General features: G+C 44.7%; 7 protein-coding genes across 7 annotated transcripts; 2 read left to right on the top strand and 5 right to left on the bottom strand.

Annotated features, from left to right (window-relative positions):
- Nucleotides 1-5,321: 5,321 nt before the first annotated feature.
- EJ05DRAFT_481140 (uncharacterized protein) lies at nucleotides 5,322-6,514 on the bottom strand. The gene is made up of 2 exons (XM_033745004.1): nucleotides 5,673-6,514; nucleotides 5,322-5,625 (listed from the first exon to the last, which is right to left on the bottom strand). Exons 1-2 carry the CDS (start codon nucleotides 6,386-6,388, stop codon nucleotides 5,565-5,567), a joined length of 777 nt encoding a protein of 258 aa, XP_033595056.1. The 5' UTR covers nucleotides 6,389-6,514; the 3' UTR covers nucleotides 5,322-5,564.
- Nucleotides 6,515-6,756: 242 nt separating this feature from the next.
- On the bottom strand, nucleotides 6,757-9,099 carry EJ05DRAFT_294545 (external NADH-ubiquinone oxidoreductase-like protein). The gene is made up of 5 exons (XM_033740548.1): nucleotides 8,632-9,099; nucleotides 8,236-8,574; nucleotides 7,903-8,180; nucleotides 7,193-7,853; nucleotides 6,757-7,139 (listed from the first exon to the last, which is right to left on the bottom strand). Exons 1-5 carry the CDS (start codon nucleotides 8,969-8,971, stop codon nucleotides 7,033-7,035), a joined length of 1,725 nt encoding a protein of 574 aa, XP_033595057.1. The 5' UTR covers nucleotides 8,972-9,099; the 3' UTR covers nucleotides 6,757-7,032.
- A 475-nt stretch (nucleotides 9,100-9,574) lies between these two features.
- Nucleotides 9,575-11,325, bottom strand: EJ05DRAFT_481142 (Bystin-domain-containing protein; the record flags this gene model as incomplete). Its single annotated transcript, XM_033745005.1, has 1 exon — nucleotides 9,575-11,325. A coding segment is annotated over exon 1 (1,469 nt), but the record flags the coding sequence as incomplete, so codon positions are not given.
- Nucleotides 11,326-11,398: 73 nt separating this feature from the next.
- EJ05DRAFT_481143 (Ash2-trithorax family protein) lies at nucleotides 11,399-13,360 on the top strand. The gene is made up of 2 exons (XM_033745006.1): nucleotides 11,399-11,829; nucleotides 11,876-13,360. Exons 1-2 carry the CDS (start codon nucleotides 11,441-11,443, stop codon nucleotides 13,191-13,193), a joined length of 1,707 nt encoding a protein of 568 aa, XP_033595059.1. The 5' UTR covers nucleotides 11,399-11,440; the 3' UTR covers nucleotides 13,194-13,360.
- Nucleotides 13,361-14,418: 1,058 nt separating this feature from the next.
- On the bottom strand, nucleotides 14,419-16,284 carry EJ05DRAFT_490778 (dopa decarboxylase-like protein; the record flags this gene model as incomplete). The annotated part of the gene is made up of 2 exons (XM_033745919.1): nucleotides 14,419-15,088; nucleotides 15,143-16,284. 2 exons carry the CDS (start codon nucleotides 16,282-16,284, stop codon nucleotides 14,419-14,421), a joined length of 1,812 nt encoding a protein of 603 aa, XP_033595060.1.
- A 569-nt stretch (nucleotides 16,285-16,853) lies between these two features.
- On the bottom strand, nucleotides 16,854-19,161 carry EJ05DRAFT_505893 (uncharacterized protein; the record flags this gene model as incomplete). Its single annotated transcript, XM_033747752.1, has 3 exons — nucleotides 16,854-17,984; nucleotides 18,060-18,321; nucleotides 19,037-19,161. 3 exons carry the CDS (start codon nucleotides 19,159-19,161, stop codon nucleotides 16,854-16,856), a joined length of 1,518 nt encoding a protein of 505 aa, XP_033595061.1.
- A 284-nt stretch (nucleotides 19,162-19,445) lies between these two features.
- Nucleotides 19,446-21,569, top strand: EJ05DRAFT_446492 (putative sulfur metabolite repression control protein SconB; the record flags this gene model as incomplete). Its single annotated transcript, XM_033742233.1, has 2 exons — nucleotides 19,446-19,736; nucleotides 19,788-21,569. 2 exons carry the CDS (start codon nucleotides 19,446-19,448, stop codon nucleotides 21,567-21,569), a joined length of 2,073 nt encoding a protein of 690 aa, XP_033595062.1.
- Nucleotides 21,570-22,071: the final 502 nt, after the last annotated feature.

Here is a 22,071-nt window from a genome sequence, read left to right on the forward strand (position 1 = left end):
ATAATAGGTACCCTATTAACTAAGAAGTACCCGGTAAGAGATAGATTAATATAAAAATAGTCCTTAATCGAAGAACTAAACCCTTTCTTCTATATACTTAATAATAGATCTAAGGTCTAAGGAGGTATAGGGCTAAGGCCTAAGAAGGTATAGGGCTAAATTAAAGTAGATACACGGATAGTAAGTCTAGTAGAATTTCGCTAGACTTACTATACGAATATATATATTAAGTCTAAGTAGCCTAGCTTATAGAGAGTACTATATACGGCGGCGATAGAGGCTACTACCGTCCTATAATAATAATTATTACTACTAGAGTAATAATAGATACTACTATATTAGGAAGCTATTCTTAGATAGATAGCTATCTACCTAGTACTAGGGGGATATAGATATAAAAGGAGCTACTAACGTAGGAATTAAACTATCTTCTATAAATAACCTATAATAGATTTAATAGATAGATCCTTTTAATAGAAGGTATACGCGCTATAATCTAATAGTAGATATTAAGTCTAGTCGCTAAGGCCTATATTAAAGGGCGTTATATACGATAATAAGTATTACTATAAGCTAATAGTAATTACTACTATAATAACTAGGCATAGAAGAGTAGCTTTATTAAGGGTTTTCTAGAAAGCTAGTAGGAATAAGCCGGATAATACTTACTTATAAGTGGTCCACGGCTAGGGCGGGCTTTAGTAATAAATAAGCGGAGGGAGAGAGTAATATTAAGGGTAGACCCTAGGTATACTTAATGCTAGCGTACTACGCCTAACGCTACTACTCTCTCCTTACTTAATAAAGCTAAATAAGCCTCTTTTTAATAGTATACTCTATCCCTTATCTTAAGGAAGCCGAGTAGACTCCGGCTTCCTCCCTTATTAAACTTACTATATTCTATAAATACTCTTACGTCTATGTATACGTCGTATTCCTATAATACTACCCTAGTAAGATATAGACGGACTCTAATTATAAATATATAGAGACTATAATAGATATATCTATATCTAATAAATAATAGAGAAGATAACTATAGAAAGATACTAACTAGGAGAAGTATAGGGAGGACCTAGAATTAGTAATTCTAGATCTCTCTATAGTTAATATATCTAATAGTCTAGCTATAGATAGAGCTATATAAGTCCTTCTTTAAGCCTTCTAAAACTTAAGAGATAAATACGTACTATACTAAATATATAAGCCTCTAGATATAAGAGATATACCTTAAATATATAAAAGTAGAAGGAAAGCCTAGAGACTATATACACGTGTATACTATATCTAGATAACTAAGGTATAGAAGAAATAGAAAGAGATAATCCGATCTCGTAATAGAACCCTCTATAATAAATAATATAAATAATAGTATATAATTACTAATAAATATATATAATAGGCTATAGGGCTATAGTATATAGTAAAGTAGGCTAAGAGCGTGGATATACCGACGCTACTACTACTAATACCTTCTCTAATATACTAGAGGAGAATATATACTATAAGCCCTAAAAAAATAGAAATTCTCTAAGAAGTTATATTTCTCCCTCTAGAGCTAGTAGACCTATTAGATATTAATAATAATATATATCTAGACGCGGTTAATATCTCTATAGAGATTATAGAAGAGAATATACTTAATACTATTAAAGTACTCCTAAATAATAAAGTATCTAGACTAGATAGAATACTAAATAGATACCTTAAATATACTATATAGATAACCTTACTACTTATTAGTCTTATCTTCTAGATATATACTAAGAACGGGTACTACCCCTAAAGCTTCTAGACTATCTATACTATTATACTTCTAAAGCTAGGGAAGAACTCTAACTCCCTAAAAGGATAGAGACTAATTACTCTTCTCTTCTATCTTAGTAAGATACTTAAGACTATAATTATAAAGAAGATAAATACTATAATATAAGAATATAATCTCCTTCTAGCGAACTAGAAGGCGAAGATTAGAAGCTCCCTAATTACTACTATCTAATATATTCTTAAAGTTATCTAGACTATATAGAAGTAGGGACGCGTAGTAATATTACTCTCTCTTAATATAGCTAGTATATTTAATAAGATAAACTATATAAGACTTATCTATAACCTACGGAAGAGATATATATCTAAATAGATTATAAAGTTTATATAGTCCTTTCTCGCTAAAAGAATTACCTAGATATATATCTCTAGATATTAAAGTAAGTATAGAAAGATAATATATAGTATTCTATAAGGAAGTACTATCTCTCTAATTCTCTTTCTCTTCTTTACTATAGACCTTCTATAGAGGATATAATATATAGAGATAGTAGAATACGCTAATAATATATACCTTCTAGCTATTAATAATAATACTAGTTTAATATATAAATATATTAAATAAGACTATAAGAGATATATCTAGTAGATAAAGTACTATAGAGTAAAGTTTACTCTAGAGAAATACTAACTTATATACTTTATTAACTACTATAGAAGATAGACTACTAAAGAGGGAGAGTAATATTCTAGAATAGATACTTTTACTAAACTACTAATATAGAGTATATATATACTTAGTATTATAATTAATAATAAACTTAAATAGGGTCTATAGATTATATATATAGTATCTAGGGCCCTTAAGATAGAAGCTACTATATACTAGATTACGGCCTCTATATAGAGAACTATCTAGAATAAGGCGCGCTAGCTATACGTCTCTATAATACGACCCGCCTTTATATATAGATATAAGTACTAGTATATAGCCCTTATATAGACTAGATAAATAAAGCTTAAGTCTATATAGAACTATATACTCTATCTTATATCTAGTATATATAAAGCTACTAATATAGTACTACTGTAATATAAGATAAATATAATAAGTATATAGAACTTCTACTAGATATAGAGGGTAATATACTTTACTAAATAATAAGTATAGAAATATATAGGACACGCTGAATATACCTTTACTATACTATATATATAAGTTAGTACCTACTATTAAGTACTACTATATATAGACTAGACTTAACTATAGTATAAGAGTCTAATAGAGATAGACTTAAACTAAATTATATAAGAGATTAGAGATAACCTAGATATCTTTCTAGACTATTAGAACCCTTAGAAGCTTATATAGACTATATAGTTATAGACCTAGAATAAATAGAAAGAAGTTCTCTAGATCTATTAGATATCTAGAATAGATTTAGAGACTATAGAAGAAACTAAGTAGATAGATATATAAAGGGCTTATAAAAGCCTAAGTATCTATCCTCCTCTAAGCCTAAATAGAAGCTATAGAACTTCTATACTATCTATATTAGAGGGGCGTTCTAGATATATCTCTATAGTATAAAGTATATAGCTAAAGAGATATAATATAGTATTATCTTATAATATATCCGGACCTCTATATATAGAGATAATTACTTATCTATATAATAAGGACCTCTAATATTATATAGTAGCTTAATAAGTACTCTAAGAATATTACCCGGTAGATACTTATATATCTCTCTCTTCCTTAATACTAATAGACCTAGATATATATACTAGAAGTAACTAGATATATACTAGATAGACCCTAGTATATACCGGAAGAACCCCGGGAGAACCCTAATTATTAGTTAAAGATAACCCTTAACTAATAACCCCTATACTCTATACATGCTACCTAAGGATAAAATAATAGTACTATAGATTATAGGCCTATAGATATTTCTAATAGCTATATACTTAAGATAATATAAAGGTTTAATAAGATATAGTTATAGAGAGAAGGGAGTTTTTCCTTTTATAAAGGTTTCTTCTTATATAATAGCTTAGACTAGAGAAGGTATATATCTATAGAGTAAACTACTCTACCTAGTTATATAATAATATTATTATTATTATATGTTATAATTACTTTATAAACTTATAGAGTATAATAGCGTAATAAACTCTATATACTTCTAAGCCCTAAACTATAATTTAGTCTATTATAGGGTTTCATTGTATATAGAAGTTTAATATATATTTTTTCTATAGACTATTAGCTAAGAACTTTCTAAGAATTTCTAAAGATGTTTCTCTTATCTCTTAAAAGAGTTAATAAAGATAAGATAAAGATATGGTAGAATTAAGATATATCTATATATCGATAACACTTACTTTTTATAGTTCTATATCTCTATTTATAAGCGAATAAGTAAGGAGAGCTCTAGTTAGGAAAATGAAGTATGAACACGCGTGCACGAGTGCTAAGAGAGTTAAGCTCCAGATACGATGGACAATTATCGCTCTAATCTTGATAGTTACAACTACTACGTGAAGTAGCTTTTATGGACGGAATTGTACCCAGGTAGGAGGAGAGCCAAATACGTGAATGTGCAACATTCTTGGTGGCAATATTCATGGCCTGGCTTCTGCAATTAAAGATTATAAATATTTTTCTTTGGTTGTTAGTGAACGTGGAATCGGCTTCAGCCAAGTATTTGCCAACATGACCACGTCGATGTGATTGCGTTCTATACAGCACATTTTGGCTACGTCAATATCTTAACACCGTCGTTGTGGGGCTTATCAGCAGTGGCTGGAATAGCAATCTGCAGAACAGTCGTGTTCGAGAGTAAGGTCGAGGATGTTAATCTTCTTGTTCGTCGCTGCTTTGTCTACAGTCTGTGGTGTTATCCCTTAGACTTCCAAGATTAGGAACGGTGCATTGTTATGATTATAGTAGACTAAACCAATGGGATAGAGCAATATGTCTGCGATAGTATATTGATTCTTGCCATGGCCATGCCATATATACAGCGAAAGGACGCACCATCTTGACGAACGTAAGTAAAGTGATACTCACTTATGCCCTGGTCTGGTTCGGCAAATCTTGTGTGCGGATAAATGCTCGATTTACATAGCCGAACGAGGCTGGGGACACAGGATATCAAAGGTGATCTGTGTTATAGTCTTCATGCTAGCCTATCCAAAGAAAGATCTCGAGCTGTAATGCATCTTGTATTGACCGATTGATTGCCATGATGCTTGTATTAAACGATGCGGTGAAATTAGTGCAACCTCAAGAGTAACCAGGATTTGAAAAAGCCGATCATCGACCCGTCCGCAGGCAGTACTTCATAAATATTAGCAAAAGACGAGCAGAATGATACATATGATGGAATAGATAAGAGCTGATCCAGAGAACAGAAAATAGTATCGAAGAATAATGATAGGCCTTTTCTTTCTCCGCGACCATTTTCGTAAGTTCAAAATTTCCAGGTAAAGTACGAAGCAGTCGGAGAATGTCATAATATCCCCGTCAATTATGATGAAAGGCTACTGTTGCTTTGATATTATTTCAATGAGATCCATGATCTATGTTAGGCACTCGCCATTGGGTAGAGACGTGCGTGGGGGCATTCGATGGCCAAACTCCTCTAGTTTCGGAGACAATGTTGCCACTTAGCAAAGGTTGATGACAATCGTTGCTATGATTCAATCGGATCATATTCACTTCTCGAGTGCTCGAAGCGTTCTTCGAACATTAGGCATCAAGCATCCCCTACCTGGGTTATTTGGTCTCTCTAAGCTTCACCTGCGTCTTCAACTGTCGTGTATCCGTTATTACCCTTAACATATGGTGGTCTATGTACCATCAGCCTCGTCCTCTAGGCATTGTAATCAGAACCTACAACAACCAATTCTTCACTCCAACTATCGCCGCTGTCCCGGCGGCAAATCCACCTAGCGTCCTCCCCCAACCTGGATCGACTACACTTTGCCCAACACTTAGCGCAATCAGGTCGTACACCAAACATCCCCCAAAGATCCAATCGCTGCAAACCGCAGCCCCCGCAAAGCCCAGTCCGGTAAGAACTTTGATCGCTGTACTCGCAGGCTGATTGACGAAATATGCGGCGGAAGTGTTGTGTAAAAGGTCAAGTACGCCGATGCCAGCAAAGGTTTTGCTCACAATATGCGTCAACATAGAATTGTAACTGGACGTACGCATGGGTTTGAGCCTAGTGGCCATATAGCCGACCTGCGCGAGCGTATTGATGATAACAAACACGTTCGCTGTGCCTAGCATTTCTTTATTCCAGAACAACATCCAAGTACCAATACACACATTCCCTAGCGCATAGACGGCCGCAAAATCACTCATTTCGGCTAGTTCTTCTTTTGTGCCCTTGGCAAAGTACAGGCGGTACAGCCATACGAGCTGGAATAATTGCTGGGGAAAGAAGAAGCCTGCAATGAAGAAGGGCTGTGGGGAGAAGAAGGAGATGTTGCGGTCGTGTATAGTTTTCATATTAGGTGTGGAGAGCATGCCGTATTGCTGAAGGGCGAAGTCGTACAAGAATGAAAGAGGGGCGAGAACACGGGCAGTTGAGTGTGGAACGCCCATCTTGGTGGTTTGGCCGTGATAAAGTGTGAGTGTATCTAATTTGCTGTGAACGTAGTGATGGCTATCGAGCTGAAGTCGAGTCGAGTGCAGATGGAGCAGGTGGGTCTTCAATATCGCTGGTAAGTTGTATAACTCTAAGGGATGGTTTATAATTATGTAAAAGGTCGAAGGGCCTCTAGATTTTTCATCATACTTACTGTGGTTCATATACGTGCGAAATTACCCATGGGCGCGAGTCGATGCATGTTTTATGTGCGAAACACGACGTCATGACAATTTGCGGACGTAGGACTTAGAGAGAGTCGTGTGCGTCATAGGACCCTGAAGGTAACTGAAGTTCCATGCCAGCACTCAGCCTGCGGCGAGTGTTTTAGAATAGGATCTAAAAAGGAAATAAATTATTTGTGAATAGAGGGAATTCCAAAAGCTAACCAAACAAGTCTATCATTTTTCCATGGCGCCATCGCGGTTCGCTCTTCCAACCCAGGTGATAGCTAAAGCTACGACCACTCGTAATACATGTGTACAATAGCCTGAGGCATGAACTGAGACAACGAGTATATCCGTGAAGAAATATACAAGCGTTGGAGTTCGTCAGCTGAAATCGCGTCTATATCTGTACATGCGATGCCAACATGTGAATTTTACTCCCGCGATACATCGCGGCCGAAGATCTTGCTCTTGGTCCAGTCAAGGAGAACCAGGATACGATTGCGGGTGCTGAAGCACATTGAAAGGTAAGCAGAGCGCCCTACGATATCGTCAGCAACCTAGTGAAGTCATTGTGGGAGGGGTTACACGTACAGAAGAAGTAGGTCAAGGTTCCACCAGACGCGATGTTGCCCGCCAGCCAGCTTATATCAGCAACGGCCTTCTCGCTACCAATATAGGCCAAGCTTCCTTGGTGAGAGTACTCAAAAGGGCCCATCTGTTTGACGCGCCGTAGCCGCTTCTGGAGCTCCTTCATGTCTGCGAAGATAGCATTGCGCTGCTCGCCGTTGGGAACCTTATCTTGTTTATCAGATAACGTCTTCAGTTCAGTCTCAATCTCCTCGGTCTTAGCCATTTGATTGAAAAGACGAGCCAGGAAAGCACCTTCCTGAGCAGCTACCTGAGCGGTTGGAGCATAGTTTGCGATAGCGCAGTCACCCACAGCCCAAATGTTTTCCGTACCCTTGACGACAAGATATTCATTGACAGCAAGACCTCTGCGGGAGTCTTTCTGAGCGGGGATCTGTTGCATGAGATCCTTGACAACTGGGCGGAGAGCGTTACCGGTAGCCCAAACGAGTAAGCCGTAAGGAATCTTTTCGAGCTTCTTTTTGCCGTCGGGGCCAGTTGATTCAGCCTCAATATACTTATCAGTTACGTTTTTGACCATAGTCTTAGTCCGGATCGTGATGGTTTCCTCCTTGAAAGTCTTTTCAGTGTAGTCGATCAGCTGCTTGGAAAACATGGGGAGCACCTATGATCATGTTAACACTAACTCTGAAGAAAATTTACAATATACGCACGTTGGGCAGAGCTTCAACTAGTGTGACATGGAAGTTCTCTGTGATATCTGGAATCCACTTCTTGAGGTCTGATTCGAAAAAGTCCTGAAGTTCTCCAGCGAATTCTACACCGGTGGGACCACCGCCGACCACGACCATATGGAGTAATCGCTGTACTTCTTCGGCCGATTGATCCTTGAAGGTCGCTGTCTCGCAACAATCCATGATGCGCTTTCGGATCTTCTGAGCATCACCTACCTCCTTCAAAAATAGGCCATTCTCCCGGACACCAGGAATACCTGGTCATCAAGTTAGTATGCGAACTCTACCGTAGATTAGAGTAAAACGACGTACCAAATGTAGCATTCTCTGCACCAACGCCGACGACGAGCATGTCGAATGGAATCTCCGTGCTTGATACATCTCCCTTTATCTCGGAATCGTCATTGACATAGATCACTTTCTTCTGATAGTCAATTTTTGTCGCCTCAGCTTCATAGTATTTGACAGCGGATTTCTTGTGGCGCAGAAAGTTACGGATGGGTTCCATGATAGAGCGATGCTCGATAGTTCCAGTAGTGCATGACGGGAGCAGGGGCGTGAAGAGAAAGTAGTTTCGGGGTGAAACGACGATGACATTGTAATTTTCGGTATCCAGCTTCTTGAGCAGGGAAACAGAGCCCCATCCGGTGCCTATCATTTGTCAATCGTGGCATTGCGTAAAGTAGTCACATATGCGTCTCAACTTACCTAGTATAACAAGAGTCTTCTTACTCGGATCCGGTTCTGGCTGGTCAGGAGGAGAGCGCATCTCATAGATGCCATACCCAACGTATGCAAGACCTCCTAGGGCAGAGAGGTAGGTAATTCGCCATGTCCAGCGGAGGAATCTGAAGCCTTTTCCCTTTGGCTTGGGAGCAGCGTCCGCATAACTGCGGCGGAACTGTTGGCGGAGGAGAACATTGTTGAACTGTGGCCTCGGAGCACCTCGAGCTCTTGTGATATTCGACTTGGTCGTGATCGAGGTGAAGTTGCGACGGCCTGCAGCGTGAAGTTGGCGCGTGACACCTGAAGATAACAAGTTCTTCATAGCTGTAGCTGATATCGGATGACCGAATGATCGAATATGAAAGATGTGTGACGAATAGGTGAACAAGGCAGAAGGAAAAGCGCAATGCAACCTCGAATGAGATTGCGTGAAGGAATGGAGAGTCAATCAATAGTCAGGGAGTGAAACAGCACTGTCAAGCGTATAACATGATGCTGCTGATGATGATGCTGATGGAAAAAAGCTTGCGCTCGAAAAAAAAGTGAACGGTCGTCGGGATTATCAGGCAAGGATTAAATTAGCTGTATCGGGCAAAATTAGCAAGCCGCCGCCCCCTGCGCCTGCAATGTAATGGATAGCTAGGTAGAGGGTACCTTAGGCGGCCGCGTACCTCACTACCTCCCGAGCAAGCCACCCCTCCAAAGCACTTTGCTACTCTTTTGATACTGGCATTTCCCATCCTAACAGATAAGCTGACGAATCATTGCGTCATCCCTCATATATTTCATGCCTTGAAGTAAGGTTGTTTGGCACGTTTACTTAGTCCGTTGACCTAGGCAGGGGCTTAGAGAATGACAGCTAACTGCTTTTGCTCTGAATTTTAGCTTGTGAGTCTGAAATGATCACGAAGAATGGCATTATCGCTGCACTTGATAAGTCAGATCAGATCCTCCACACGTAGACATCATGCAATTGCCCGTGGGTACTCAAGAACCTTTGGAACCCTGGAGCATTCGTGTAGCAACTAGTCCTATTGACAGCTTGTAATGGTATCTTAGAATATTTCCCCAGAGGGCGCCGTACGTCTTTTCCCCCACACAGAGGCATTAGTCAATGAGCATTGTGTCGTCGCCTCCATTGCCCATTTGTGGCTCAGCAATAACACCTCTACCCCTCCCAGCAAGCAATTCTCGTCTGATTTCAGGACCAATAGCGGAATGCCCTTTAGCCAGAAGCAGGTCCAACAGCGCCTCCCTCTGATCTTCCGTTATATCATTCTTGAATCGCTCGGAGAACGCAAGTAAACACTGATGCCATATTACGGGGAGTTTTCCTTGAGGCATGACTTTCCGACCGTTAGGTCCTCTCACCCCAGTCATTTCTTCCACTCCGTCGCCAGTGGTTGGGTCTGCAGCCTTGAAGCGAAGGAAGTGGAATACCAGTGCGTCAACAACAGCCCATGGAAGAGCATATTTCTTCTCGAGTAGCGCTTTAATACAGATGTTTGTAGGCCCGGCGGAGTCGAGGTCGACGGCCATCTGGTCGGCGGCGATGTCGCATAATCGATTCAAAGCAGCCGCCGAGTGAAGGACCGGAATCTTCACTCTCGACATAATCGAAGCCATTGTTCGTGCTTCTTTCTGAGTAGGAGCGCTCGTTAGCATTGGGAAGAGTATCCCCTTGAAAAATGCAGAAGGTTTGTACATCGATCTCTTCACAGCATCGTAGAGGTGTACGTTTGCCTTGGCGTTTTCATAGATGTCCTGACGCACGCGGGGAAGGAGAATCCAGTTGAGAAATTCTTGAACAACTTCTGGCTTCTGGCTCACGAACAGCTTAGTGGCGGCGAGCATGGCATTAGGTGTCCATTCATCAGGCCTCGTTATCGAGACATAGGTCTGCCAGTCTGCAAGCGTAGGCAAGACTTTGAATATCTTCGGGAGCTTGCCGGACTTGTATCGTGATAGAAGCATGCCTACTTTAGTGAATGCTTCTACAGCTTTCGCGGGAATCTCAACAGCGTCCGGAGGTATGATTTCTCTTTTCTGGGCAGGACTGTCGTTCCCAGCCTCAAAAGCTGCAATCTTCTCTAATATGAGTGCTGTCAGATCTGTGCCTTGCTCATCTTGCCCCTCACTTCGTCCGCCTCCTAGCAATGGATCGTCGTTCTGTGGGTTGAACCGATTGAACACGTCCAGGTCGGTGGGATCTATTTCGTCTTGTATTACAACTTCTTCCTCTTCATCTGCCCATACCTCATCATCATCATCGTCGAACTGCAAAGGGTTTGTTTCTCCCTCTGCGCCCGGATCTCGTGAGTTGAGATTGAAGGCGGGGTTAGGGCCTTCAATTGTATGTGTTTGTCTCTCCGCCGATTCTTCGTCCACGAGCTCTTGTCCGATCTGTAGAATCTTCCGGGAAGACCTGGAATCTACAAAGCTCTCATCATCCACATCACTCCGTTGCTTTCTTTTCTTCTCTTTCTTTTGCTTCAGTGGGCTAGAAGGAGAGTAGTCTTCACCCAGAGGATTGTGCCGGAGCGCTTGGCGCTGATCGAGGGATATTGAAGCTTTGGGCATAATTATTGGTGTTGTGCAAGTATTAAGTCAGTGTTGCGCCTGCTAGATTAAATTCTGATCTTCTAGTGAGAATGAATGCTTGAATGCGGGCAAAAATAAAAATTTGTGGGGCAGAGTGCAAGCCTTAAGTTGGGACCTCAATTGTGCGGAGCTTACCTCACCTCCGTTTCTTATGTCCAAATCACAATTAGTATCCAGCAGCGTTGCAACCATGACAGACAGTTCTCCGCGTTCTCGAGGTAGCACTCCGGTAGCTCCAGCTATACGAAAAGGTTTCGAAGAAGTACACGCGCCCACCGTCTCCTCTCCACTCAACCCAGATGCATCCAAGTCTCGACCGAAGCCTACACCACGAGAGCAGCGGGAGAAGAGGGATACCCTGAAGAAACGCGAAGCTACAGGTGGAGCTCGTGGAGCGACTCCAGATACCAAGGTGAAAGAGAAGCATATACCAAAGGCTGATTCACCCATGCGCTACAACATCCCGGAGCCGAAACTAAGTGACTACGAACCTCATAGAGACCTTCCATTTGTGTCGAGAGAGCCTGTACCTCTGATGCTCTCTGATGGGCAGACTGAGCTTAGAAGAGTGGCTGACTTGTACGTGACCGTCGGTATTAACTGCGAGATTTACTGATAGACACAGGGCGTGGAATAAAAAAGGATATCGCTACACACCTTGCATAGCAGACCCACACTTTCGACATAAGCAGTTTTACAGACAGACTGAAAACAAACCTTACGGACCGCGAATGGGATTCGAGGACACAGACAGGACCTTCTTGTTCGACGACACAGCAACAATCATGACCAACGAGAAAGGCTGGCGCCTGGGCCGGGGCAACATCGTTGCAAGAGAAGGTCGAATGTATTACGAAGTCAGGATTTCCCGGGGCGTGCCCGCTGAAGGACCTCCAGTACCAGCAGGCCAAGAAAATGTTCCACAACCACACATCCGCATGGGATGGGCACGCCGCGAAGCACCCCTCGATGCGCCGGTAGGCTATGACGGCTACAGCTACGGTATAACCGACATTCGATTCGAATCTGTACACCGCTCGCGCCCGACCAAGATTTACAACCACATCCCGAAAGGCAAGAAAGGTGTCAAGAATCGCAGTATGATTGGTAATCAATCCGTCGAATACGTCCCGGACGACCACGTGCGCGAAGGCGATGTCATTGGCCTTGAAATCTCCCTGCCCTCGATCTCTCTACACCAGAAAGTTGTGTCTGGTATCTACAACCCCGCCGTTGACAGCGACGATCCCTCGCAGTTTGAAACCGGGGCATTCGATATTATTCGTGACCGTATCCCTGTGCCGTACAAACACAGCATTATTTTTGAGCAACTTGAGTACCAATCTACGAAGTCAATAGAATCATACAGCGACCGCGGTCCTGTGCCCAAAATATTCCCGAACCCAAACCACGAGGATCCCGCGCTACGAAGCTTGCCCAACTCATCAATCAAAGTGTATAAGAATGGCAAACTGGTTGGCATAGCATTCGAGAACCTTCTAGCATTTCTCCCGCCTGCATCAACACCACTTGTAGCCGCAGGTGCGCGCCCAGGGTTTGACGACGGCATGTTGGGCTATTTCCCCTGTATCGCAGCTTTCTGTGGTGGTATTGCGCAAGTAAATTTCGGGCCAAATTTCTGGTACCCCCCCCCTGAGTTGGCGTCGAGAGACGCAGACATGGGTGGCCTGGAGCCCTCCTCGGAAGCCTTCCCTTCACCCCAGTTGACTACACTACGACCACTGGGTGATAGGTATAAGGAACAGATCGCCGAGGACATAGTGTGGGATATCATCGACGAAGTTGATTTCTTTGTGCAGGATGGCGGCTTTTCGTATGTTCCAACGAACGCGGCACTGGATAATGCCACTAAGACAGCAGCGCCGAAAGCCAGGGGCATTGTGGACGGCGACGATGATAATTCGTTTGTAGGGAAGTTTTAGTGGCAAAATGTATGATACCCGTAGCTTGTGTATATATATGAGATTGTCAAGGCGAGACATCCTGGCAAGAGAAAGTTTCATGAAATTCAAGTGACGAAAGACAGGCTCTTGTGATTAGAGCCACTTGAAGATTTAAGTACTAAGACATTGGTATGGCGACACATTGGCACCGTGGAGAGGGCAGCCTTGGGCCTAAATACGATACTTGTCACTGCTTAAGGTATCACCAGACTAATGTCGTATGATTGTATGCTGGCTCCAGAGCTTCCAAGAGCGCTGCGCTCATCAATTAGAAGAATCCTCTTCATCAGTAGAATTACTGAGTGCTGAGTTGTGGGAAAGCATAGAACCTGTCGTTGACTCTATTGTTACCCTGTGACTTGACGAGGTCAGAATGCTTGGGCTGCTGGTTGTGCGGACACGCGTTCGGCCTCTTGTGAAGTAGACAGTCTCTACTGAGTTCCACATGGCTGGGTCTGCATGTTGTGCTCCCTTCAGTGTATCCCGAGCTTTGATGCATCATATCTTGTCAGCTCTTTATGCTCCGTATCGTTTAGGGCAACCATGCACTTGCTCGTCCGGTATCTCATGTTGGTCTCCACTGGCACACACTTGTGGAGTACATGATCCTTGACACATCCTTAAGAAAAGGACAGTTTCTTTAGCAGATGCTCACCTGGATGTCCAAAGAAAAAAGCATAATTAAACAGCACGACTAGGCTAATGCCGTCTTGTCATTTCAGAACCCCAGCCAGACATTGTTGTTTGCTGCGACGTCTGGTCAGTACAAGTCAGGGGACAGCGTTGAGCTCAAAGTACCTTTTGAGTGTGAGCACAAAGCATGTCACTGCTGTTGGACGACTATGAACGTGTTACTCAGATTATCAAAAGGAGACTTAAGCATTCGTGTTGAGCTTGTTTAATTGGTTCGAATTCCGGTTTGTCTTTGCTTGCATGAATAACTGTCCGAGGTCGCGGAGCAGAAGTCGAGACTTTCTCTGATTTCTAAAGTAATCATTTAGTGATATCATACTTTTTTGCCCCGACCCATGCGTAGAGATAAAGTTGAGGGGAGAAACAGGGAAAAGGAATATCGGAGGAGATGAGAACCACGTATCTTAGGCAATGTGTTGATAAGGGAAAAGCAATTAACTAGTGTGGGAAGAGATCTACCCTTGTGCACTTATGCAAACGCTTCATACAACGCAAATTTCCTCATCTCAGCTTAATTTGCCCCTCGCAATATTTTCTCTGATTCATCAACAATAACCTCAAACGCCCCTTTCACGAACTCCTCACTTGCAGTAGAATTCGTACTCACAAGCCGGATCGCATACGTCCCACCAACTACTCCGCTCGTCAGATAAATTGGTCCTCGCGCATTGATTCGTGTATACACCTCCTTCGTGACCGCATTCGCGTCCAACAACATCTGCTGTGCTGCATCTGGCGTGAAATCGTTCGAGTAAGCATTTTGCGTACCGTACGATTCTATTTCTGCAGTCGTACTAGGCCGCATTCCTCCATTCACTCCACTATGTGGCCCGTTTGTTTGTGATGTTCTCACCTCAAACTCCCTTTTCCCCACCACTGTGAATACCACCAATCCAAAGCTCGGGCCCTCGACAATCCTGAATAAATCCTTCCTGGTTTCTACAAGGCTTGCGAATAGCTTCCCTAGCTCAACGCCCTTGCGTATATGCGCTTGCATACCCAAGACACCATACGTGCGCATGACAAACCAGATTTTGAGTGCGCGGAAGCGCCGGCCAAGTGGAATCTGCCAATCGCGGTAGTCGGTGACGAGGCCGCGATCGGAGAAGTCATTAGAGAGGTAAGAGCGGGTGATGGAGAGAGCGGAGGTCAGGTCGCGGCGGCGGCGGATGAACATGCAACTGAAGAGGTTATTATAACCTTGGAAAGACGCGAGTAAAGGGAGAATGACTTACTTCGCGTCAAAGTTTACTAGGAGCCATTTGTGCATATTCATGGCGAAGCTGTCGAATCTGTCGAAACTTTTGGCATGATGTTGGTATTCTGGACATATCAATGCAGCACCGGCGTATGCCGCGTCGACGTGTACCCATATCTGGGGATAGTCCTTCAACACTTCAACGATTTCTGCGAAGTTGTCCACCGCACACGTTGCTGTTGTGCCCAAGGTAACGGTTAGATAATATGGTATGCGGCCTCGTGCAGTGATATCATCTAATGATCTCCTTAAGTCTCGACCAGTCATGGCAAAATGATTGACCGCAGACGTCTTGATCGAAACATGTTTCGTGCCTGCAATCTGCGCCCCTTTCTGCGTCGAACTATGTGCCTGTTCGCTCCCTAGTGCAACCAGTTTTCCCCTCAGCGCATCCATCTGATCTTCTTTCACCTCCCCCTCATACCCTTCCGTTAAATTACTCAACGCCCGCTCCCTAGCCGCGACCATGGCCACAACAACTGCCTCGCTCGCACTTCCCTGAATTACACCACCGCCCTCACCTTTGCTCTCGAAGCACTCTGGCAAGCCCATCATTCTCGCTAACCAGTCCAGCACAATCGTCTCTAGCTCCGTGAATGCAGGACTACATAGCCAATTAAACGCTGGTGCAGTAAAGGCCGCGCTGTACATTTCACCAAGCATTGATGGATAAGTCGCACATGCTGGAAAGAAAGCCATGAAGTTGGGCGACTGCCAGTGGGTTAGGCCTGGAAGAATATATTTCTCTATGTCAGGCTGAATGACTTTCCATGATTCGGGCTCTTGTGGAGCAGAGGTTGGAAGGAGCGGTGCGAGGTAGCCGGGAGACACGGTGGCCAGCACGCGCTTTTCGGGCAGGGAGTCGTAGTATGCGATGATTTCCTCGATAGCGGAATGCGCAGCAGTGCGAAATTCGGCTGCGTCCATGGGATCTGGATGTAGTTGTGAAATTTCGATTGAGAGCGTGAATTGGCCGAGATGCGTTGGGGGGATTGAAGTGAGTTCGCCGTTTGAGAAGACCAGCAAGTTTTTTTCCTGTACAGTATATGCGTACGAAGTGAATACATTTTGCGCCCTTGGAAGGTGCAGTGGAGTAGGCCTGTAAGCCCAGCCCGTCATCGGCAATCAGGTCTGGCGGAACGGTCCCGCTCACACTAGCTCAGCCGCTGACCTGCCCTGACGCTCAGACATGAAGCTACTCTACCTCCAACATCAACCCTGGGAGCTATCCGCTCTCTATTAAAGGTCGCGCGCAGAGATTTAGATGTGTATGATGCATCCGTCACAAGTGCTCGTCACGAGTACCTCTGTCGTCTCCAGAGGGCGTATTCAGTACGATTACACTGTATGCGCGTTGGCTCTGCACGTTGGACTTCGTCTGGACGGAAGGCGGAGCCACTGAATTGCTCCCTTCTGCCATCTATTCTCTCATCGTGCGTATCAGAGTGATCAGAATCTTGGTATATCGCCGCGCAAATAGCCCGCATTACTCGATTGGGTTCGGCTCTCGACAGCCAAGTACAAACATTAAAATGCGACTCGATGGAAAGTAGCAGAGATCTGCGACTGTCATTGGAATATATCCATGCGCCTCATATGGAAAGGAGACCATACTACATAGGTACACCGGCACAAGTTGCATCATACGAGTGTGACTAGGTAGTCAACGAGAACGGTGGAAGGATATGTCACAGTTGGTTTTGAATTTGCTGCGCAATAGCGTCGCCGAATTCCTGCTCTGCAAGTGCAATACCTGGTTCCTCTTCGGGGACTTGAATTACTCTGAAATTCGGAGGTAGGTCAACGACCCCAGGCCAAAGATCTCTTGGTATAAACTCGCCATGCTGTTCCCTAAAGACCATACGAGCTTTCATATCCGCTTCGTAAAGTTTCGCAAATTGCGTGTCGGCCTGGGTTGCGATTCTGTCCATCTCGTCTTCCGCTTGTTTGCGTCGCGCAAGCTCGGACAGCACTCCATCGTACGCGTCAACGAAACCATCGAAGAATTGTTTCAGACCCTCCATATTCTCAACTCCCTGTACAATGTTCTCCCGCTCTTCGTCCCACACTACTCGGAAAGACCGTGCAGATGCGATGTATGGCTTGGACTCTTTCCCCATGGATGTAAGGGATTGTACGGTAGTTAACAGAACCCCATACGACTCGCGCAAGATCTTGAGATGAGAGAGCACCGTTTCTAACTGCTCTTCCATCTCCGATGCATGGTCGCGCATTTCGGTGACAACGTCTTCCACTTCGACGGCATCTTTGGCGACCACTTCAAGCATATCCCTTCTCTCAGAGGACGTCATAGGTAGAGGAGGTGCATCTTGATGTAAAGACTCAACTAATATACCCGGAGCCTTAGGTACGTCCCCTGTCGCTTTCGACGCAGCAGGTAAGCCCCCATCTGTGTGTTTCAAAGCAGTTACACAAAGATCATAGTGGTGCACTAGTGACTGAACATTCTGGGCCATCTCTTGGGCCCGAAATTCCAGTTCTCGGAATATTGAAGGAAGAAGTGAGGATCCGTCGTGTAGAGCAGTAAGGTTTGTGGTTGCTGATATGTATCCTCGAAGTGACCGCGTGGCAGCCTCAAACTCTCCTGTAACATGATCCAGCTCATTTCGAGCTTCATTGAAACGATCAATACACGACCGAAGGCCTTCAGAAAGATCTCTGTAGCTTTTATTATCGATGTAGTCATATAGAGATTTTTTGTCCGAAGTTCGAAGAGAGGGGCTAACAGGAGTCTTTTGAAGTTTCGTGATAGTTGTCTGTAGATCCCGATCTGCGCTATCGAGGGTGCGTAGGAGTTCCTGTGAATTGGAGGACATTGTCAGTAACTATTTGGGTAATTAGACTGATAGTGTAAGGTTATACTACAGGCGCACCTTGAGCTCTGTCCAAGCCTCTTCGCTTACTGCTGAGACACCATGCGTGATGGCTTCAAGCGTGCCTATTTGGACTTCAAGCGTACTCTTGATGAAGGCGATTTTGGCTGCGAGGATTGCGTTCTCCTCTAGAAGGTCTCGTGCCGTGTTGACGATCTCGTTGGCACGTAGTAGGTACGACGTGGACAGAATGGAGCGTTTGGCAGCGACAAAGTAGCCAACAAGTCGTGGGAGGTCAGGCTCCTCCTCTAGATGGCTACGACTGCCAACAGATGAGGCTGGGGACGACGGCATAGTGCGGCGTCACGAAGCTTCCAATTCTTGGAATCGTTCTGTACGGAAAAGCAATTATAATTTCTCAAGCCATGTTGCTACAGCAAAGCTGTGAAGCGCCATACAAACGTCAAGGACTTAATGGTGACGAAGGAATGTTAGCGGCAAGAAGAGCTTACCAGTGTAGTAAACTGTAGCTCCATACAATACGATAATCTCACGTGTCAACGCAGAGGTCAGCACGCGAACATGCGCATTAAGGTAGCCACGAGGCAGTAGTATTCCTACCTAGTTCTGAAGTAACTGTGAAAGCCTTAGAGGTAAGGCGACACAGCTAAGAATGACGAAGATCATATGTCTGATAGCGCGACCTCAGGCTTACCTGGGCTCTCTCGCCTTGCTTACTAATTTGTCAAGACCCAACCAACATTTTCGGGTCCAGCAGGGTATCGCAACGACGCAGCATGGCGCTCTGTGCTCACACGACATTAATGCCTTGTAACATGTATCATCATTGACAATGTAGATAGGATTATGGTATCTTTCATGGTACTTTTACTTTGGGGTGTTCGATGAATTATAAGCACGCGCTGCTCCCAACCTATCTCGTAGTCTGTATCGCAGACTCCCGATGCCGTGCAGTATCCATCAACTATCCATAGTCCTCTGAGTGCTCGACGTCTCTTCTACACATTGTTTCCTACGTCCTGTGTTCTTCCTGGCCATATTCAAGGGCCTGGACCACCACCTGCCCAAAGCTCAGTGTTTTTGCCCGCCCACTACACCGAGGTGGACCCTTGTGGTTTGCACGCAATTGCTCGCACGCCATCGCTTCTCTGGATCTCGACACAACAGTAACCGCTGTTCGCCTCGTCAGACCATGCTGTCGCAACCGTTTCGACCCTCTACCTCAGCATTACTCGGGGACTGAACCGAAGGGTATTTGCGACTAGCATCATGGCGGCCAACTCTCCACAGAGTCTGGCCCCTCGCCCAATTGCTCATACTTCATCGGAATCGCAACTGTCAGATCACCTCGCGTTTCACGCTCGAACGTCATCGCGCCAGCAGCATAGTCATGTTATTACCTCCGATGCCTTGAAGGCAAGCCCCATGCTAGGACACGATCATCAACATCTTGCTGTTACGAATAAACGAAGGGAATCGAAGGGCAAGAGCCAGGAACTGGATCGGACTGGTATCTTTCTGTCTTCGTCTTCGAAAGAAGCACATAAGATGATATCTCCGTTTCTCACGCAACATATTCCTCAACAGTACAACCCTCGCGCTGCTGACGGTCCCGACCCACGCGAGAAGGCACCATCAAAGTTCTGCTACAGGCATCGGCCGGATGTGAAATGTCGCAGAACCGCAAACGAGCCAACTATGGAGGAACTGCAAAACGTAAGTCTCTTGTTGATCTGCATATGTTCTTCTCAAATTAACCTGCAATAGGATCTAGGGAAACTATCGCAGTCCGACCAGCAGGGTATCTCCCATGTTTGGTCTCTCTTTTCTGCTGCCCCGTCGAAACATCGCAATCTCATGTTGCAAGGCATTCTAGCACAGTGCTGTTACCCTCAATTGTCCTACATATCAAACACTATCCGAGACCTCATCAAGATCGACTTCCTTGACGCCCTCCCGCCAGAGCTTAGCTTCAAGATCCTTCTATGCTTGGATACCACCTCATTATGTAAAGCCTCGCAAGTAAGTCGGAAATGGCGAAAGCTTGCAGATGATGATGTCGTCTGGCACAAGATGTGTGAACAACACATCGATCGAAAGTGCACTAAATGTGGCTGGGGTTTGCCACTCTTGGAACAAAAGCGACTGCGTACGGAAAAGAGACAAATGCAGCTTCGAGCCAGCAATATCGGGATCAATGAATGGTCACCGAACATCAGTCCGCCATCTTCTATCGAAATAACCCACACTGATATGAACTCAGAGAATCAGCACTCCTTGGACTCGCAAAACGCGGTTACGTCTAGAATCCAGCCTGAGAAACGACCCTGTACCCCAGAGCATGACTCTCCCAATCATGTCTCGAAACGCGTTTGCACACAATTGGATAAGGCGAGCGCAGAGCAAAATATCAGTTACCCCAAAGCCACTCCAAAAAAGCGTCCTTGGAAGGACGTCTACAAAGACAGGTTCAAGGTTGGGACAAATTGGAAGTATGGCCGATGTACTCTACGAGTTCTCAAAGGACATACTAAAGGGGTCATGTGTCTACAATTCGTGAACAATATACTGGCGACTGGATCTTATGACAATACTGCTAAGATCTGGGATCTTGCGAATGGACAAGAGCTACGAACGCTTACTGGGCATACCTCTGGAATTAGATGTTTACAGTTTGATGAGTCTCGGCTCTTTACCGGAAGTACCGATACGACACTGAAGGTCTGGAATTGGCGCACTGGGGAATGTGTGAAGACCTTCCGTGGCCATACTCGCGGCGTAATCTCACTCCATTTTAGCGACAAAATTCTCGCATCAGGTTCCATGGATCATACCATCAAAATATGGCATATGGGGAAGCAGCACGCCTTCACGTTGCGTGGACACACCGATTGGGTAAACAGCGTTAGGATTGACTCTAGGTCTAGAACACTTTTCTCCGCATCAGACGACTGCACAGCCCGACTTTGGGACCTAGACACTCGTGAATGTCTCCAGATCTTCAAAGGTCACGTTGGACAGGTCCAACAAGTGCTACCATTGCCTCAGGAATTCGAATTCGATGAAGACCCTGAGGATATCATCCATGAGGGAAGTGACCAAGAACGGACTGATAGCGACACTTGTGACAAAGGCTCCAAGTCGCAACCATTTCCAGACCCGAACAGAGCGTGTCCGCCTAAATACATGCTCACTGGGTCTCTCGACAGTACAATCCGGCTCTGGCATGTCCCCACTGGGAAATGTATTCGGACCTTCTTCGGCCACCTCGAAGGCGTATGGGCTTTGGCTGCAGACACCTTGCGCATGGTCTCAGGCGCCGAGGATCGAATGGTCAAGGTTTGGGACCCTCGATCTGGTCAGCATGAGCGCACATTCACAGACCATACTGGTCCTGTAACATGTGTGGGATTGAGCGACAGCCGCTTGGTCTCTGCGAGTGAAGATGCATCCGTTCGAATATACAGTTTCGAGGCGGACAATGACAACTTAGTCATCGAAGGCGAGGCTGCGGAGAGCAGAGTTGCGTGCAGAGGCACGCCTGGGTAGGTTTCGGCTTTACGTTCGTTACGGCACATGTGTTTCTGGTTTGATGCGTTCAAGCGTTGGCGTCCGGGATTTTCCATTGAAAACTTACACATGACGAATGAATCACAAGATAAATGATGTCCGGACTGGTTTCAGGTACTCGCTCAGTGCAACAACAATCAGCCATATGTAATAGCTAAGCGTAGTGGTGATGACTAAAACACCAAATTAGATCGGTCTTCGCGCGAGGTGCAAACCCGACCTTTGTCCACTTGGCAGCAACACCATTCCTTTCCGTTTGCTATAATAAGTCACGACTAGCGGGCAAACGCTTTGTCGAAAGATCTTAACTATCCTTGTCTTGCAGGAAGAACCACCGAGATTTGTCCGTCTTGATCTGTTCCTGGATCCTTCCCTCGCCTTCTTGCTTATGCTTGCAACGACTATCCCACTGGTCATTAAGGACAAGCACCCGAACGCATATTGAACACTTTTGCACACTTACTCTGAATCGTCTACTAAG

This window comes from Pseudovirgaria hyperparasitica, assembly GCF_010093815.1.
Source record: "Pseudovirgaria hyperparasitica strain CBS 121739 unplaced genomic scaffold EJ05scaffold_41, whole genome shotgun sequence".
NCBI classification, from domain to species: domain Eukaryota; kingdom Fungi; phylum Ascomycota; class Dothideomycetes; order Acrospermales; family Acrospermaceae; genus Pseudovirgaria; species Pseudovirgaria hyperparasitica.

Coding starts and splice junctions, on each gene's coding strand:
- EJ05DRAFT_294545 (XM_033740548.1), bottom strand. CDS start 8,971: ATGAAGAACTTGTTATCTTCAGGTGTCACGCGCCAACTTCACGCTGCA. Junction 8,575..8,631: donor GAAGACTCTTGTTATACTAG/GTAAGTTGAGAC, acceptor GACAAATGATAG/GCACCGGATGGGGCTCTGTT. Junction 7,854..7,902: donor TAGTTGAAGCTCTGCCCAAC/GTGCGTATATTG, acceptor ACATGATCATAG/GTGCTCCCCATGTTTTCCAA.
- EJ05DRAFT_481143 (XM_033745006.1), top strand. CDS start 11,441: ATGACAGACAGTTCTCCGCGTTCTCGAGGTAGCACTCCGGTAGCTCCA. Junction 11,830..11,875: donor CTTAGAAGAGTGGCTGACTT/GTACGTGACCGT, acceptor TGATAGACACAG/GGCGTGGAATAAAAAAGGAT.
- EJ05DRAFT_481140 (XM_033745004.1), bottom strand. CDS start 6,388: ATGGGCGTTCCACACTCAACTGCCCGTGTTCTCGCCCCTCTTTCATTC. Junction 5,626..5,672: donor GGAGTGAAGAATTGGTTGTT/GTAGGTTCTGAT, acceptor GATGGTACATAG/ACCACCATATGTTAAGGGTA.